This window comes from Trichomonas vaginalis, chromosome II (assembly GCF_026262505.1).
Source record: "Trichomonas vaginalis G3 chromosome II, whole genome shotgun sequence".
In the NCBI taxonomy this organism is placed as follows: Eukaryota; Parabasalia; order Trichomonadida; family Trichomonadidae; genus Trichomonas; species Trichomonas vaginalis.
In genome coordinates, this window is record NC_067204.1 from 15,625,966 (window position 1) to 15,642,705 (window position 16,740).

The window sequence follows — 16,740 nt, forward strand, 5'->3', positions numbered from 1 at the left end:
CGAACACATTACGCAGCTCCTGCTCAACAATGAGCAGGTCTTACCACTTTGAGAGGCTTTCGTTCGAGTTCTGATGCAGATCCCAACGCGAGCGAGAGTCTCTCAAGCAAGCTTCTAATTCGTAGCTAGAGTTTCACTCTTATGAACTGGCAGCCAATTTGAGAGACTTTCGCTCGAGATCTAATGAAAAATCAGAACTCGGCCAAAAATTGCCCAAACAGGCTTGTAATTCGTAGCTATAGTATTGATCGTATGGATGTGTTGCCAATATGAGAGACTTTCGCTCGATGTCTGATATTGCATCAGACATCGAGCGAAAGTCACTCAAAACAGCTTAGACATGTCTATTTTGACGGCATTAAATGATTTCATAGGAAATGTCTCAGTTGTTAATTAAGTTCACGTGAGCTTTTATGAATGAAAATAAGTAAAAAAAAAGAATTTTCTCAAAAAAATTGTGTACGCATTGAAATTTTTATCTATAAATTTAGATATGTCATCAATAATATAATATAATTTTAAATTCGTGGAGTACACTTGGGATAATGAATATGGGCTACCCCATCCAACCTCTCAAACTTCCTCTGAATTTGGACAAGGTATCCCAATCCCAAAGACCTATCTGAATAAAATGAAATAAGTATATTATATATATTATTTATTTGCTAATAATGAGCATAAATCGCTAAAATTATGAAGAAATTAAAAATTAAAATTAGAAAAAAATGTTGATTTAATGAGAGAATATTGTATAAAAATAGAATTATTAGCTAAAATACGTATTAATTTTATGATATTTCAATCACATTAACGAAAATCGCCCATTTTTAATTCAAATGGGCGGGAAAAAAAATAAAATTCCAAAAAAAATTGAATTGGGGAAACGATAGGGGACGGGATATGAGAAACCCCATATGTTTGGGAATTTTTCGCATCACTATAGCATCGGGTGGTTGCGTGATAGAATGCTTTTGTGTATGTGTGGCGTGAGTTAGCATCGGGTGGTTGCGTGATAGAATGCTTCTGTGTATGTGTGGCGTGAGTTAGCATCGGGTGGTTGCGTGATAGAATGCTTCTGTCTATGTGTGGCGTGAGTTAGCATCGGGTGGTTGCGTGATAGAATGCTTCTGTGTATGTGTGGCGTGAGTTAGCATCGGGTGGTTGCGTGATAGAATGCTTCTGTGTATGTGTGGCGTGAGTTAGCATCGGGTGGTTGCGTGATAGAATGCTTCTGTGTATGTGTGGCGTGAGTTAGCATCGGGTGGTTGCGTGATAGAATGCTTCTGTGTATGTGTGGCGTGAGTTAGCATCGGGTGGTTGCGTGATAGAATGCTTCTGTGTATGTGTGGCGTGAGTTAGCATCGGGTGGTTGCGTGATAGAATGCTTCTGTGTATGTGTGGCGTGAGTTAGCATCGGGTGGTTGCGTGATAGAATGCTTCTGTGTATGTGTGGCGTGAGTTAGCATCGGGTGGTTGCGTGATAGAATGCTTCTGTGTATGTGTGGCGTGAGTTAGCATCGGGTGGTTGCGTGATAGAATGCTTCTGTGTATGTGTGGCGTGAGTTAGCATCGGGTGGTTGCGTGATAGAATGCTTCTGTGTATGTGTGGCGTGAGTTAGCATCGGGTGGTTGCGTGATAGAATGCTTCTGTGTATGTGTGGCGTGAGTTAGCATCGGGTGGTTGCGTGATAGAATGCTTCTGTGTATGTGTGGCGTGAGTTAGCATCGGGTGGTTGCGTGATAGAATGCTTCTGTGTATGTGTGGCGTGAGTTAGCATCGGGTGGTTGCGTGATAGAATGCTTCTGTGTATGTGTGGCGTGAGTTAGCATCGGGTGGTTGCGTGATAGAATGCTTCTGTCTATGTGTGGCGTGAGTTAGCATCGGGTGGTTGCGTGATAGAATGCTTCTGTGTATGTGTGGCGTGAGTTAGCATCGGGTGGTTGCGTGATAGAATGCTTCTGTGTATGTGTGGCGTGAGTTAGCATCGGGTGGTTGCGTGATAGAATGCTTCTGTGTATGTGTGGCGTGAGTTAGCATCGGGTGGTTGCGTGATAGAATGCTTCTGTGTATGTGTGGCGTGAGTTAGCATCGGGTGGTTGCGTGATAGAATGCTTCTGTGTATGTGTGGCGTGAGTTAGCATCGGGTGGTTGCGTGATAGAATGCTTCTGTGTATGTGTGGCGTGAGTTAGCATCGGGTGGTTGCGTGATAGAATGCTTCTGTGTATGTGTGGCGTGAGTTAGCATCGGGTGGTTGCGTGATAGAATGCTTCTGTGTATGTGTGGCGTGAGTTAGCATCGGGTGGTTGCGTGATAGAATGCTTCTGTGTATGTGTGGCGTGAGTTAGCATCGGGTGGTTGCGTGATAGAATGCTTCTGTGTATGTGTGGCGTGAGTTAGCATCGGGTGGTTGCGTGATAGAATGCTTCTGTGTATGTGTGGCGTGAGTTAGCATCGGGTGGTTGCGTGATAGAATGCTTCTGTGTATGTGTGGCGTGAGTTAGCATCGGGTGGTTGCGTGATAGAATGCTTCTGTGTATGTGTGGCGTGAGTTAGCATCGGGTGGTTGCGTGATAGAATGCTTCTGTGTATGTGTGGCGTGAGTTAGCATCGGGTGGTTGCGTGATAGAATGCTTCTGTGTATGTGTGGCGTGAGTTAGCATCGGGTGGTTGCGTGATAGAATGCTTCTGTGTATGTGTGGCGTGAGTTAGCATCGGGTGGTTGCGTGATAGAATGCTTCTGTATGTGTGGCGTGAGTTAGCATCGGGTGGTTGCGTGATAGAATGCTTCTGTGTATGTGTGGCGTGAGTTAGCATCGGGTGGTTGCGTGATAGAATGCTTCTGTGTATGTGTGGGCGTGAGTTAGCATCGGGTGGTTGCGTGATAGAATGCTTCTGTGTATGTGTGGCGTGAGTTAGCATCGGGTGGTTGCGTGATAGAATGCTTCTGTGTATGTGTGGCGTGAGTTAGCATCGGGTGGTTGCGTGATAGAATGCTTCTGTGTATGTGTGGCGTGAGTTAGCATCGGGTGGTTGCGTGATAGAATGCTTCTGTGTATGTGTGGCGTGAGTTAGCATCGGGTGGTTGCGTGATAGAATGCTTCTGTGTATGTGTGGCGTGAGTTAGCATCGGGTGGTTGCGTGATAGAATGCTTCTGTGTATGTGTGGCGTGAGTTAGCATCGGGTGGTTGCGTGATAGAATGCTTCTGTGTATGTGTGGCGTGAGTTAGCATCGGGTGGTTGCGTGATAGAATGCTTCTGTGTATGTGTGGCGTGAGTTAGCATCGGGTGGTTGCGTGATAGAATGCTTCTGTGTATGTGTGGCGTGAGTTAGCATCGGGTGGTTGCGTGATAGAATGCTTCTGTGTATGTGTGGCGTGAGTTAGCATCGGGTGGTTGCGTGATAGAATGCTTCTGTGTATGTGTGGCGTGAGTTAGCATCGGGTGGTTGCGTGATAGAATGCTTCTGTGTATGTGTGGCGTGAGTTAGCATCGGGTGGTTGCGTGATAGAATGCTTCTGTGTATGTGTGGCGTGAGTTAGCATCGGGTGGTTGCGTGATAGAATGCTTCTGTGTATGTGTGGCGTGAGTTAGCATCGGGTGGTTGCGTGATAGAATGCTTCTGTGTATGTGTGGCGTGAGTTAGCATCGGGTGGTTGCGTGATAGAATGCTTCTGTGTATGTGTGGCGTGAGTTAGCATCGGGTGGTTGCGTGATAGAATGCTTCTGTGTATGTGTGGCGTGAGTTAGCATCGGGTGGTTGCGTGATAGAATGCTTCTGTGTATGTGTGGCGTGAGTTAGCATCGGGTGGTTGCGTGATAGAATGCTTCTGTGTATGTGTGGCGTGAGTTAGCATCGGGTGGTTGCGTGATAGAATGCTTCTGTGTATGTGTGGCGTGAGTTAGCATCGGGTGGTTGCGTGATAGAATGCTTCTGTGTATGTGTGGCGTGAGTTAGCATCGGGTGGTTGCGTGATAGAATGCTTCTGTGTATGTGTGGCGTGAGTTAGCATCGGGTGGTTGCGTGATAGAATGCTTCTGTGTATGTGTGGCGTGAGTTAGCATCGGGTGGTTGCGTGATAGAATGCTTCTGTGTATGTGTGGCGTGAGTTAGCATCGGGTGGTTGCGTGATAGAATGCTTCTGTGTATGTGTGGCGTGAGTTAGCATCGGGTGGTTGCGTGATAGAATGCTTCTGTGTATGTGTGGCGTGAGTTAGCATCGGGTGGTTGCGTGATAGAATGCTTCTGTGTATGTGTGGCGTGAGTTAGCATCGGGTGGTTGCGTGATAGAATGCTTCTGTGTATGTGTGGCGTGAGTTAGCATCGGGTGGTTGCGTGATAGAATGCTTCTGTGTATGTGTGGCGTGAGTTAGCATCGGGTGGTTGCGTGATAGAATGCTTCTGTGTATGTGTGGCGTGAGTTAGCATCGGGTGGTTGCGTGATAGAATGCTTCTGTGTATGTGTGGCGTGAGTTAGCATCGGGTGGTTGCGTGATAGAATGCTTCTGTGTATGTGTGGCGTGAGTTAGCATCGGGTGGTTGCGTGATAGAATGCTTCTGTGTATGTGTGGCGTGAGTTAGCATCGGGTGGTTGCGTGATAGAATGCTTCTGTGTATGTGTGGCGTGAGTTAGCATCGGGTGGTTGCGTGATAGAATGCTTCTGTGTATGTGTGGCGTGAGTTAGCATCGGGTGGTTTCATCACAAATTTTAACCCATCCAAATCTTATTAATTATTAAAATTCTTTTACAATTTCTGATGTATTTTTTGAAAACATTTCATATGCAATATTTCTCCTTTTCTTTCCTCAAATCTTCAAATATTAATAACTTTGGATATGAAATTATTTGGATCTTTTATGAATTTTAAATGTCTTTCTTAATATCAAATCGATTAAATTATTAATATTTTCTAAATTATGCCTTAAAAATCCAAATATAAAAAATCGTAAATAAAAAATATATTTTTTATTTTTATTTTGTAAATAATCCGTTTACTAAATGGGACTGTATCATGAAAGTAACAAAAATCATTATTTAACAAGATTCAAAACTGGTGCAACGAAATGCACATTGATTTTGTAGTGTAACAAAGAGAGATTTATTGTAAAAAGTACAAAATAGTATATTTATTATCGTGATTAGCGTAGAAATGTATGAGTTTGGGACGGATTTCTGGTGCATTCATAACTAAAGTGATACATTGTCTGGAGCAAGTTCAGATCTTTAACTTATGGCTTGTTTGGTGCTAACTCACCCAATTTAAGTGCACTAGAGGGGATTTTGTCTGTAATGAGCATGCACCTTGAGTTGTTGCTTGGTCCGTGTACGAAAGATAGTAATTTAATACTATACTCGATTAAATGTGAATTTCTAATTTTGAATTTGCGTTTTTTCCTGAAAATAGTTACAATATATGAAAGAGTTGGCAAAACTAGAGGACACGTCTTTAAGGGTTTGGCTCGTGCTTCATGTTAATATGCCGAAACTAAAATAAACGTATATTGGGGGTCGAAAATTGAGAGCTCATATCTTTAAGTGTGTAAAAATGGAAAAGTCAATTTCATCAGATAGGAATTATATGCTATGGATAGTTTAATAAGTCACTCATACTGGCGTATGAAGTGTATGCCCATTCTAATTTGTTAGATTGGTGTAAAAATATAATCGGAAGAAAGTATTCAAACTTAATGGAATTAAGAAAAAGTAATAACATTAGCTTAAAGCATATAACAACAGAAAAATCAGGTGCGGATTTGATAATCGTTCAAAAAAATATGACATATTGTTTTGATCAATAGGTAAACGATTATTTATTTTGTAGTTATTATATGTTGGAGCACATCCTGAATCCAAAAATAAAAATATTAATATCCTCTCAACTAAATAATGTTAAGAAAAATTGAATTGCCCGAAAAAGCCGCCCTTTTGTAAACTCAAAAATACTAATGCATATAGCATTAAAAAAATTCTTTTTGATATTTCGCCTTTTCAAATTTCAAGTTGACTTCTCAAAAGTAATTTATAAAAATCGTTGGGGTGGTTAATCGGAAAAAATCATCTCGTATGGATATTCTTATTATAATTGTTTATAATTGATTTATATTCAAAGCTTACTCACTTTTGCAATCTTATATAATTTCTTTAATGGAACTAAAATCATCTAAAATTTTTTTTTAAATTTAAAAGTTTTATAAAACTTTTTCTGATATGAGTCATTTTTGAGGATGTCTATTTGCAAAGCTGGTTGGTGCCAAAAAGAAGGAGGACGAATTAAGACAATTAAAAAGAGATGGTTTGTCCTCCAAGCAGACGCTTTAACATACTATACAAAAGACGACGGAAAGGAAAAAGGTAAAATTCAATTTACCCCTGAATCTGAAGTTCAAAGCGATATCAATTACAAGAAACAGCCTTGCTTTACTTTGAAAGCTAGGAATAATGATCGAATTTACAGAATATTCCCTGATACAGAGGACGAACGAGATGCATGGGTTTCCGAAATTCAGCAGTGCATAGGTAAAATATTAATGAATCAAAGCGACCTTTCATTCCCAGAAAATTCTTTAACACGCTCAGCGATTCGTAAAATGAGAGCTAACCAACGATTAAATTCGCCGGTCCAAGATTAAGATTTATCGTATAATGGCAATAATTGCCTTTAATTTCTATGTATTTGTTTGTTTGAATAAATTCCTTGTTATTAGTTTGAATTTCTCAAAAAATTTACCCAGATTTTCCTTACTTTTACCACTCCCCATGTAATTTCTGGGGAAAACGATAATTCGTTTTTTTTATGGATGAATAGATCGTTTTCCTAGAAAGGACCTCATATCTCTGGCTAAAAAGAGTGTCAGATCCTAAATAGATTATTGATCTAGTGTACAAATCCAATAAAAAGCCTATTTTTTTGGCTTTTTTGGTGCTCATTTTTTCGAAGATCTACATGAATATGGGGAAACCATCGGATTTTTTTGGTTAACCCACATCTTCATGTAGTCTGGACTATCTTTCCTCGAAGGACCTCTTTACGGGTGTAAAAACTCATAAAGTTCTCAAAAGATTCATTCTCGATCTCCATGCTGAAAGAATTTACAATAAAAAAGAGATCTACGCATCAAACTACAGCCATAAATGAACTGAACCCCTAAAGCTCAGCTCTTAGTTTATCAAAAACGTCGAAATCCTTCTCATTGCAATCAAATTTTCTCAATAACTCATAAGAAAAATCGAATTTTGATTAAGCCGATGTTATAGGTATCACAAATACTACAAACTTGAGCAATATCGAAATTGCCAGCAAAAGTTTGAAATTGCATTGCTCATATTTGTTTTGTAAACTAAAAATCTGCTTATATTATTCATTAATTTTTTATATATTATTCATATACTTTAATAAAAACAATACTATTTCACCTTAAAAATGAATTTCATAAGTCAATATTATTTTTTTGAAAATGTATCAATTTTCGATTAAAACAACATGGGAATAAAATTTACGCAAAATTATTTTAAAAATGGTTTTAAAAATTTACAATTGATGAAGAATAAGATTGGAAGAAGTTTTGAAGTTTAATTTTAAGAAAAAAATTCGGATATTATTCATGGATCTAAGTAATCTGATATTTGAGTATCGGCACTATGCATAAAACATATATTTATAGTTTTTTTGGATTTTTATGATTTTAAATATATTCAAATTTGGCAATCCAATAGATTTTTAAAAAATAGGTAAATAAAAATAGATTACATATGCCGCAGATTTAGAACATGAAACAAATCTTATAGTGACCCAAAAAAAAATTCATGATCCAAAAAAGAAAAAAATTGGCTAAATGGGAATAAAACCTTAGCATAATGAATCATTATGTCGGATGTTTCCACTACACCAGCAGTTCGAAAAATACCCTTGGTGGTTCTATTTAATAGCTACTCCCAACGATAGGCGGTGTCCCCAGCTTTAGAGAGGTGGTAAAAGTAAGGCAAATCTGGGTACATCAAAAAATACGAATATTATGCAGATATTTATATGATTTACCAAAATATCAATTTTTAACTTAAAGAAGTCAGATTTGAAATTTCCTGTGTAAGAAATTTTATTAATACCTATCTGTTCTTTAAAAGTATATATACATGGCACGGCGGGCACAAAAAGTGACAAAATAGAATACCTATGGTGGCAAGACAAAGGAAACATTTTTGTAAGGCAAACATTATATCAAATACCTTTACTTTGTAATAAGAAATATAATTATCACGAAATTACAAATAAATATTGTTTAATATAATTAATAGCAAAATTCTTTTTTATTATTTCCCTTAAGACCTTACTTATTAAGTATACGTATAACAAGCTTGTACTGCATGTATTAGTTAATAGAACAAAAGAAAATGAGCTCAAATGAAAAAAATTTTCATGCTATTTTGGAAATATGCATATTCGAAGTATGAGAGTTGTAAACACTGAGAATTTTAAGCTTTGGTTGATGATAGTCTTTAATTTTTCTTGAAGTAGTAAATTATTTGATATGAAAATTTAATGGCCAGCATAATCAATCGTGCGTTTCGTTTCTTGATTGAGAAACGATGATTGTGTGCTAATGAATTATTGCGTCTGACAGGTTATGATTATGGATACCTGAAATTAAGCTTTTATGGGAAACATCACCGAGCGCCATTTGGCGCCCCTAATGCTGTTTCTATCGGTATGATTAAGGAGCTTTCTTATGCACTTTCATCACTTGAACTTGAACGCTACTTTCCAATGGGAGGTGGGAGCAAAAATTGAAATGTTTACATTGATTTTTGAATACTTTACAAGCGCCCCTCCCAGTGGGCGCGGGCGCAAGTGATTGGGTCAAAAAAAATCATAAAAATATTCAAAATTGCGATTTTAATAGATGTTTAAGAAGTAAATTTATTAATAACGATATTTCATAGTACAAAATGTGTTCAATCTCTTCGTAAATCATTCAAAAAAATCAAAAGAATTTCCAAAATTCAATTTTTTTAGTAAAATTTATATCTTTTTCTATCGTCTCCTCCCCACCAGTGGGAGCCACCGGAGGCTAGGGTTGTACAAACTGGCACGCCTGCTGGCACACCTTTTTTGGCCAGCTGGCACGATTTTTTTAAAAAACACATTAAAAAAGTCACTTTTTGCCCCATCTAATGAGATTTTTTTTTACAATTTTTTCCCCTTATTTTTCAATTTAGATATGATTTTAAGCTCTCCAAATTGAAGTTTACCTGATGTTTCTTAGTTTTTATGATAATAAAATGTTGCAAAGTTGAGTTTGGATTCAATAAATTTAAGAAAATTTTATTTTACAATGAAATTATAAGAAAGGATGTTTTTATCCTATGTCAAAGAGAATACATTTGTAGATCCCGACTTTTGACATGGTTGAAAATTCCAAAAAAAATTCAAAATTAAAAAAAAAAATTAAAAATATAAATTTCATGTTAAAAATTGATTTTTGAATTTTTTTTGGAAAAATAGAATGTCATATTTTTATGTTTTATTGCTATCTTTTACGAAATCAATAAAATATTTGTTAATTTGGCTGAGATTATAAATAAAATCTTTCTAAATCTTGCAATTGATTGCTAAAATCTGTTTTATGTATTAATTGGCATTGAGATTCGTTATAAAAGAATGCGAATTATTTTGTATGAGTAAACGTATTTTGTAAAATTTCAAATTCTCTTCTCTCATTACTTACCTTAGATCTCTCGGCTTTTAGCTCTCAGATTTCGCTCATAGAACTCAGGTTTTAGTTATGTACTCATAGATGTATCATTACTGCCCGCAGATCTCTCATTACTACCTTACTAACCAGATCTTAACTCTCCGACCTTACTAACCAGATCTTAACTCTCATTACTACCTTACTAACCAGATCTTAACTCTCATTACTACCTTACTAACCAGATCTTAACTCTCATTACTACCTTACTAACCAGATCTTAACTCTCATTACTACCTTACTCATCAGATCTTAACTCTCATTACTACCTTACTAACCAGATCTTAACTCTCATTACTACCTTACTAACCAGATCTTAACTCTCATTACTACCTTACTAACCAGATCTTAACTCTCATTACTACCTTACTCATCAGATATCTAATTATTTACATATGATTTCTCACATCTCACTCAAGTCTCATTACTTACCCTATCTTTTTAACCTTTTCTGATAATTACTGAAATAACTAAATCCTTTTTTTAGTTTAATTCTGATATTAAATTTTTAAAATCTCTTTAATTTTTTGAACTACGCCTTTAATTTGTAATTGCCGATTTCACAGATTTGAACCATTTAATAAAATAACATTATTCAACTTAATCATATCAAACATGGTAGTTTGATTTTCAGATCTACATTTTAAAAACCTCTTTATTATCTTGAGTTATACTTTTATTATATAATACCTGAGTTCATAACTGAAAACTCTTAATTAGAGTACAATATTCAACTTAATCATAACAAGATTTGTTGAATTTCAAGTTTGATTTATATCTTCCATCACTTAAAACTCTCACAGCTTACAATATAAGCTAAAAAGTATATTTTCATAGTAATAAAATTAATTATTAAATTTTTTACTTTTTCCTTTCCAAAACTAGAAAAAAAGGAAGGGAAAAGGGAAAAAGAAGAAAGAAAAGAGAAAAAGAAAAAAAAAGAAGAGAAAAGAAGAAAAAAAATAATAATGAGCATATTATATAATTGTGGTCATAGGCCGAGTGGCGTGGAAAGGGTGGAGCCCGAAGGGCGACATCCTTTCCACGCCACGAGGCCCGATTTTTGGCCACTTTTTTGATTTTGGCCGCGTGCCAGCTCCTGGCAGGCGGCCCGCAAAATTGTGCCAGTTTGTACAACCCTACCGGAGGCGCGGGCGGCGCCGCTGGCGCCAAAAAAGTAGCGCCCATTGTGCCATGTATAAAAGTATATTAATTTTTTCCAGCAATTGCAAATTTATGAATTGAGTCAATTCAATTTTTTTTATACTTTTGAAAAAAAGCCCATCCTATTAAAATAATCAATCCCAAACGAAAGTCTTATAACTACATCCCTATTTATATTAATCGAAACTAAAATCATTTACATTATTCGATATTTTATGACATTTATGAAATGAAGTTCATTACTGCATTTATCTTGAATATCAATTGATATATGAAATAGAATTTGTGAATCAGTTAAGTATTGCATGCTGCATCATATAACTTCAATATTTTTGTTTATTCTTATATTTTAATTTAATGTGAATTTTATCTTTATACTAATATGAAACCAAACTATTCCAATTTGTAATTCCGATTCATATAAGTATTCTTTGTTTTTCTTTTATATATTTTATTTACAAAGAATATTTGATTATTTCAGAGTGTATTAGTCCAGTCTGAAGCACTCTAGTTGTACTCAAGTATTTTAATCGATAAATTCAATCCATTGGGTACCCAGAACATTTGAGGATGTTTTATTGTCGTCTGGAAAAAGTGACAAAATTATTATTGTCGTCTAAAAAGGTGACAAATTATTATTGTCGTCTGGAAAAGTGACAAAATTATCATTGTCGTCTAAAAAATAGATTTTTCAAGCATGTTTCGGTACCTAAATAAAGGAAGAACATCAATTCCATCTATGTATATAGTATGCAAACACGCATGATATATGGAGTAGCTCTTTATCTGGCTAAAAATCCTATTATTTGAAAATTCGCATTGTCGTCTAAAACCGCCAGACGACAATAATAATACCCCCTAAAATTTCATGTGAAACAAAATAACATAAAAGAGTTTAATCATTTTTTCAGATTTAAAGGTTTTGTTCGTCCTTTTGGCTTTTAGTTTGAGAAGAAGATGAAGTTGATAGAAAATTTTTTGCCTATTCAAATCTCGGTAACTTAAGATAATTAAAAAGTATGATTATACATTTACGGTAGGATAGAATATCCACACGATAAAAAAAATTAATTGAGTTCTGGCCATTTGAATACACAAATTCAATTGAATAGATGAATTCACTTTCAAGTAATGTAAATCCCATCCAGTGGTCTTGGAACATACAATGCTACAGATCCAGCTAAACTTAAAGAGGCTCTTCGTTATGCTATCGAAGACTGTGGCTACAGACACATTGATTGCGCTGCATTTTACAAGAACCAAAAAATTATCGGCGAAGCTCTTAAGGAAATCTTCTCCCATGGCAAGGTAAAGCGTGAAGAGGTCTGGATCACATCAAAGATTTGGAATACAAAGCACCGTGAACCACTTGTTATTGATGAAGCAAAGAAGATCCTTAAGGATCTCCAACTCGACTATGTCGATTTGATGCTTGTCCACTGGCCAGCAGCATTCCAACAAAGAGAGGATGATAACTATGTTCCAACAGATGCTAACGGAAAGATCATCTTCGAACACGTTGATATCATCGAAACATGGAACGCCTTTGAGAAGCTTGTTGACTTAGGATATGCTAAGCACATTGGTGTTTCCAACTTCTCAATTGAACAGTTAGAAAGAATCAGATATTCCGAAAAGGTTAAGATCCAGCCATATTGCAACCAGATCGAAGGCCACCTTTATCTCCAGCAGCCAGTTATGACCCGTTACCTCGCTGAGAGAAAGATTTACCTTACTTTCTTCTCTTGCCTCGGCAGAGCAACACTTCAGGGTCCATTTGGCGTCCCACTTATCAAGGATCCAGTTCTTGAGGAAGTCGCTAAGGAAGTCGGAAAGACAACAGCTCAAACTAACCTCAGATTCTTGAAGCAGCTTTCTCCATACAACGTAGTTATCCCAATGTCCAACAATCCAGTTAACATCAAGGGTAACTTCGAACTTGATTTCACTCTTTCTGAAGAACAAATGAACAAATTAAAGTCTCGTGATCGTGCTTTCAGATTTGTTGATCCATGGCTTGAATGGGGTGTTGATGCTCTTAACCTTGGTCACTAAAATATTCGGTTTTACTTCAATTTACATATTAATTTTTATTTTATACCATGTTTATCCTTTCTCTTGGAGAAATGACATTTAAACAAAGAATTTTCTAGCAATCAGAGGTATAAGTCACATATACCTCTACAAAATGAAAAATTCTAAATTTTCCATTAAAAATCTTATAAGTTCATAAGCAATAGTACAATAATATAGCGACCATTCAATTAGTGATGTTGATTTAGATATTCTTGTTGCTAAATTTTAAGGTCATTTCAAATATTACAAGCATATCCTGTTTCCTTTAAAGGGTAGACGAGAATACTATGATTTATATTCAATCATGACGATTTAGAATAGGTACATTCCATTCTTGCGCTCATTTTATGACAGATGCAGTCGAATCAATTTGAATATTCATTCTTCGAGATTAAAATTTCAATTTATCGACCCCAGAACATAAATCAAAACAGAAATACATTGCCTAACTCATTTTAAATTCGATCACGATTACCGATCTCAAATCTAATCAGAAAAAACCTTTCAATAATTATTTAACGTTCACTAATAATACATTAAAGATACAACCAGATAATCACTTGGAAATTTTATATTCAAAAATCTGACGTTAAAAATTTTGCTTGTCGAAACCATTACGATTAGATTATTCTACTGATGTACATCAATAACTCCATTCTTTACTTCTAAATACGATAACTTTTCGTAAAATTTTGAGTTTGCAAGAACATCCATATATAAGTAAAATTTTATAAGGCCATTCAAAACTCACAGAATTTTTTTGTTCGTACTTTGAAAAATTTCAAACCAAACAGTTTTCTTATTTTTTCATAATATGATTCCATTGATAGTATTATTGCTGTCATCTCTGACAAGAAGTAACCAATTAACCGAAAATGATCAATTACCTACCATTCTCAATGTTTCACCATCCATTGTCGATGGTGAATCAGGAGATGTCATAAATATTTCAACAAATTACATTTCTTTCGAGAACCCGCTATGCAAGTTTGGCGACAAAATACAAAATGCTACGATATTACAAAATGGACAGCTTAGCTGTCCAACTCCCGAAATTTTTTATAACGAAATTTTACTTTCTTTTTCACCTGATGGACAAACATGGTCACAGACATATCCATTATCAGTTAATCCAGCTCCAAATACAACAAATGTTTACACATTTTATATCTTTATGCTAGCAATTTTCATTATTTTTATATTCAATCAATTTAATAAAGTAAAGCCATCAGGAATCAATTCAATTACATATGATTCGCAAGAATCTTCAGATGTTGCTGTAAAAAAGAAAAAAGAATCGCGATCAATTAATAGAACTAAGTTTACTTAATTTGTTTTGTTTGTTTGTAAAATTTAATACTATGATAATTACATCAATGCCTTTTTTAACCATTTTCTTTGACTCAATACTTTTTATTCTGGGATATCTTCAGATGACTTACAGATATGTGAAAACCAGCTTTTAATATCTTAATTCAACCGAAAATGTTGAAAGGTTACGTTTTGGATTGTTAATATCTAATCTACAAAATTTTTAGATATGTTATCACAATATACGATATTTTTAAGTTGTGTGCATCAAAGATAGACCTGCTTTTATTGAAAACCGAAGTCATACAAGTTTTTTAATATTTTTTCGATAATGATTTTAATACCTTCTTCAATTGAGATTTAGAATCATAAATTATAAAATTTCACCATATAGGAACATAATCATATCATTAATTAATCTATATCTTAGACGTTTTAATACCCTATATTTCCAACTCTTGGAAAATTTTCATGACCCAGGGTCCTAAAATGGGTATTTTCCTCACACAGACACCGTGGTTTTTTGAGCCGGGAAATAAATAGCGCAGACAGTTTCTACATATAGAGACATGCTTATACTTAGAGTTTGACGGGAATCTAAAGTGATTTTTTTCTGCATCGCGAAATCTAATGCAATCTCAAAATCATGAAGAAACTGCGAATCGGAGCGCAATTTTTTAATATGTTAATATATAAAGGTACCCCTACTACTGCAAATGCTTCAAATGAAAATCTAAGAAATCAGATTAATTTGATCACATTAGTATAGTATTGGTCAAACCAAAAACTCATATGTTGATATATAGCCTATGGATATTCATATTATCTACTTTTCATTGAATTACATAAGATTTAATAATCTCATAAATATTCTTTTTAATTTTCCGAATTCCGTGTGCATTTAGATTGCCTATACCTGTATATAATAATTCTAGAATGGTTTGGTTAGATATTAAGTTTTTTAGATTAATATTTTAACATTTTGATAAAACAAGCATTTGTTCCATTTTAGAATCGCCATTGAACTCTAATTTGACTAACATGATGTTGTATGATCAAATAAATTCTAACTTCATGAGATAAATTTTGAAATTAGAAAATGCGATATCTGACTCAAATATTTATCTGAACACATTTAACATTCAATGATAAACTAAAGTACTATACAGCAGATTCGATTTGGCTTATATTTTATATAATCAACAAATAATCCTATAAAATTGTGCTATTCACGTTGCTCAAAGATGTATTGAACATTCCCTACTTGTGTATTGATAAAATTAGATATAGATTCTAATGTAAATCGATATTTTGAAAATTCATATATATTTTGTCTTGGTTTGGCATTTGATCGTGTTGAAACCGGAATTGCAATATATATCATCTAAATATATAACTATCAAAATATGAGCTATAGATTTTTAAATTATTCTCCTGAATATGAGTGACTAACATAATTATATTGAATTGAGTAGTAAGAATCATAAATATTAGAATCTGACGATAATTTATTATAACTTTATATAGGAACAAGATTATAAATGATGATGAAAATAAAGATTAAATTTAAATCTGAAAATTTGAAAACATTAAGTGTATATGATAGCATTACAAAATTAAATTTTATGTGGAAGAGGAAATAGAGGAATTAGAAGTATTATGAGAAAATAATAAGATATAAAAACAAGATTCTATTAAATGAGTTAATTTATAGAAAGGAATAACAGTGTGAATGTAGTAAATGAATGTTTTCATGATGTATTATTGAAATCTTAAGTTTTGTTAAGAAGATAATAAGGGAATCAAATTTTGTATTAGGAAGTTTGACCGACAAGAGTGTATTGTGCACTCTTGTCGGTCTGCATGTCTCATTCCGGGAGACATTGTCACTGCATGTCTCCCAGAATGAGACAATCTTCCGCATTCATAACTTGAATGCGGAAGTTTGACCGACAAGAGTGCACTCTTGTCGGTCTGCATGTCTCATTCCGGGAGACATTGTCACTGCATGTCTCCCAGAATGAGACAATCTTCCGCATTCATAACTTGAATGCGGAAGTTTGACCGACAAGAGTGCACAATACACTCTTGTCGATCTAAATGTATCTTACAATCAAAGACACTTTCATACAATCTTTTCGAAGTTAAAAAAAAAATTTAATTATTTCTTTCTTTTGTTTATTAAATCGCCTTACTCACGTACTAATCTCTTTTAGAGACTCTATCGAGCTATCCCCACATATAAACCTGTGACAATAATACATATTTACTCTCTTCATATTCTGATCTCATGACACATTATCGCAAAAACTATAATTATACAACACATCTCATAAAGTCTCATTTTAGCCCTATCTAAGCGTTCAAAACCTATTTTCCACACGTAATCTGATTCTTCTGGCTCCGCTGATTCGATTTCTGCTGTCAGATCGTGAAAATA

General features: G+C 34.8%; 4 protein-coding genes across 4 annotated transcripts; 3 read left to right on the forward strand and 1 right to left on the reverse strand.

Annotated features, from left to right (window-relative positions):
- Window positions 1-2,603: 2,603 nt before the first annotated feature.
- TVAGG3_0551160 (uncharacterized protein) lies at window positions 2,604-2,921 on the reverse strand (the record flags this gene model as incomplete). The annotated part of the gene is made up of 1 exon (XM_051238189.1): window positions 2,604-2,921. The coding sequence occupies one exon, from the start codon at window positions 2,919-2,921 to the stop codon at window positions 2,604-2,606; it is 318 nt and encodes a 105-aa protein (XP_051096013.1).
- A 3,278-nt stretch (window positions 2,922-6,199) lies between these two features.
- On the forward strand, window positions 6,200-7,351 carry TVAGG3_0551170 (spectrin binding; the record flags this gene model as incomplete). Its single annotated transcript, XM_001323247.2, has 1 exon — window positions 6,228-6,632. One exon carries the CDS (start codon window positions 6,228-6,230, stop codon window positions 6,630-6,632), a length of 405 nt encoding a protein of 134 aa, XP_001323282.1.
- Window positions 7,352-12,045: 4,694 nt separating this feature from the next.
- TVAGG3_0551180 (oxidoreductase protein) lies at window positions 12,046-12,988 on the forward strand (the record flags this gene model as incomplete). The annotated part of the gene is made up of 1 exon (XM_001323246.2): window positions 12,342-12,968. The coding sequence occupies one exon, from the start codon at window positions 12,342-12,344 to the stop codon at window positions 12,966-12,968; it is 627 nt and encodes a 208-aa protein (XP_001323281.1).
- An 815-nt stretch (window positions 12,989-13,803) lies between these two features.
- Window positions 13,804-14,319, forward strand: TVAGG3_0551190 (immunoglobulins domain-containing protein; the record flags this gene model as incomplete). Its single annotated transcript, XM_001323245.1, has 1 exon — window positions 13,804-14,319. One exon carries the CDS (start codon window positions 13,804-13,806, stop codon window positions 14,317-14,319), a length of 516 nt encoding a protein of 171 aa, XP_001323280.1.
- Window positions 14,320-16,740: the final 2,421 nt, after the last annotated feature.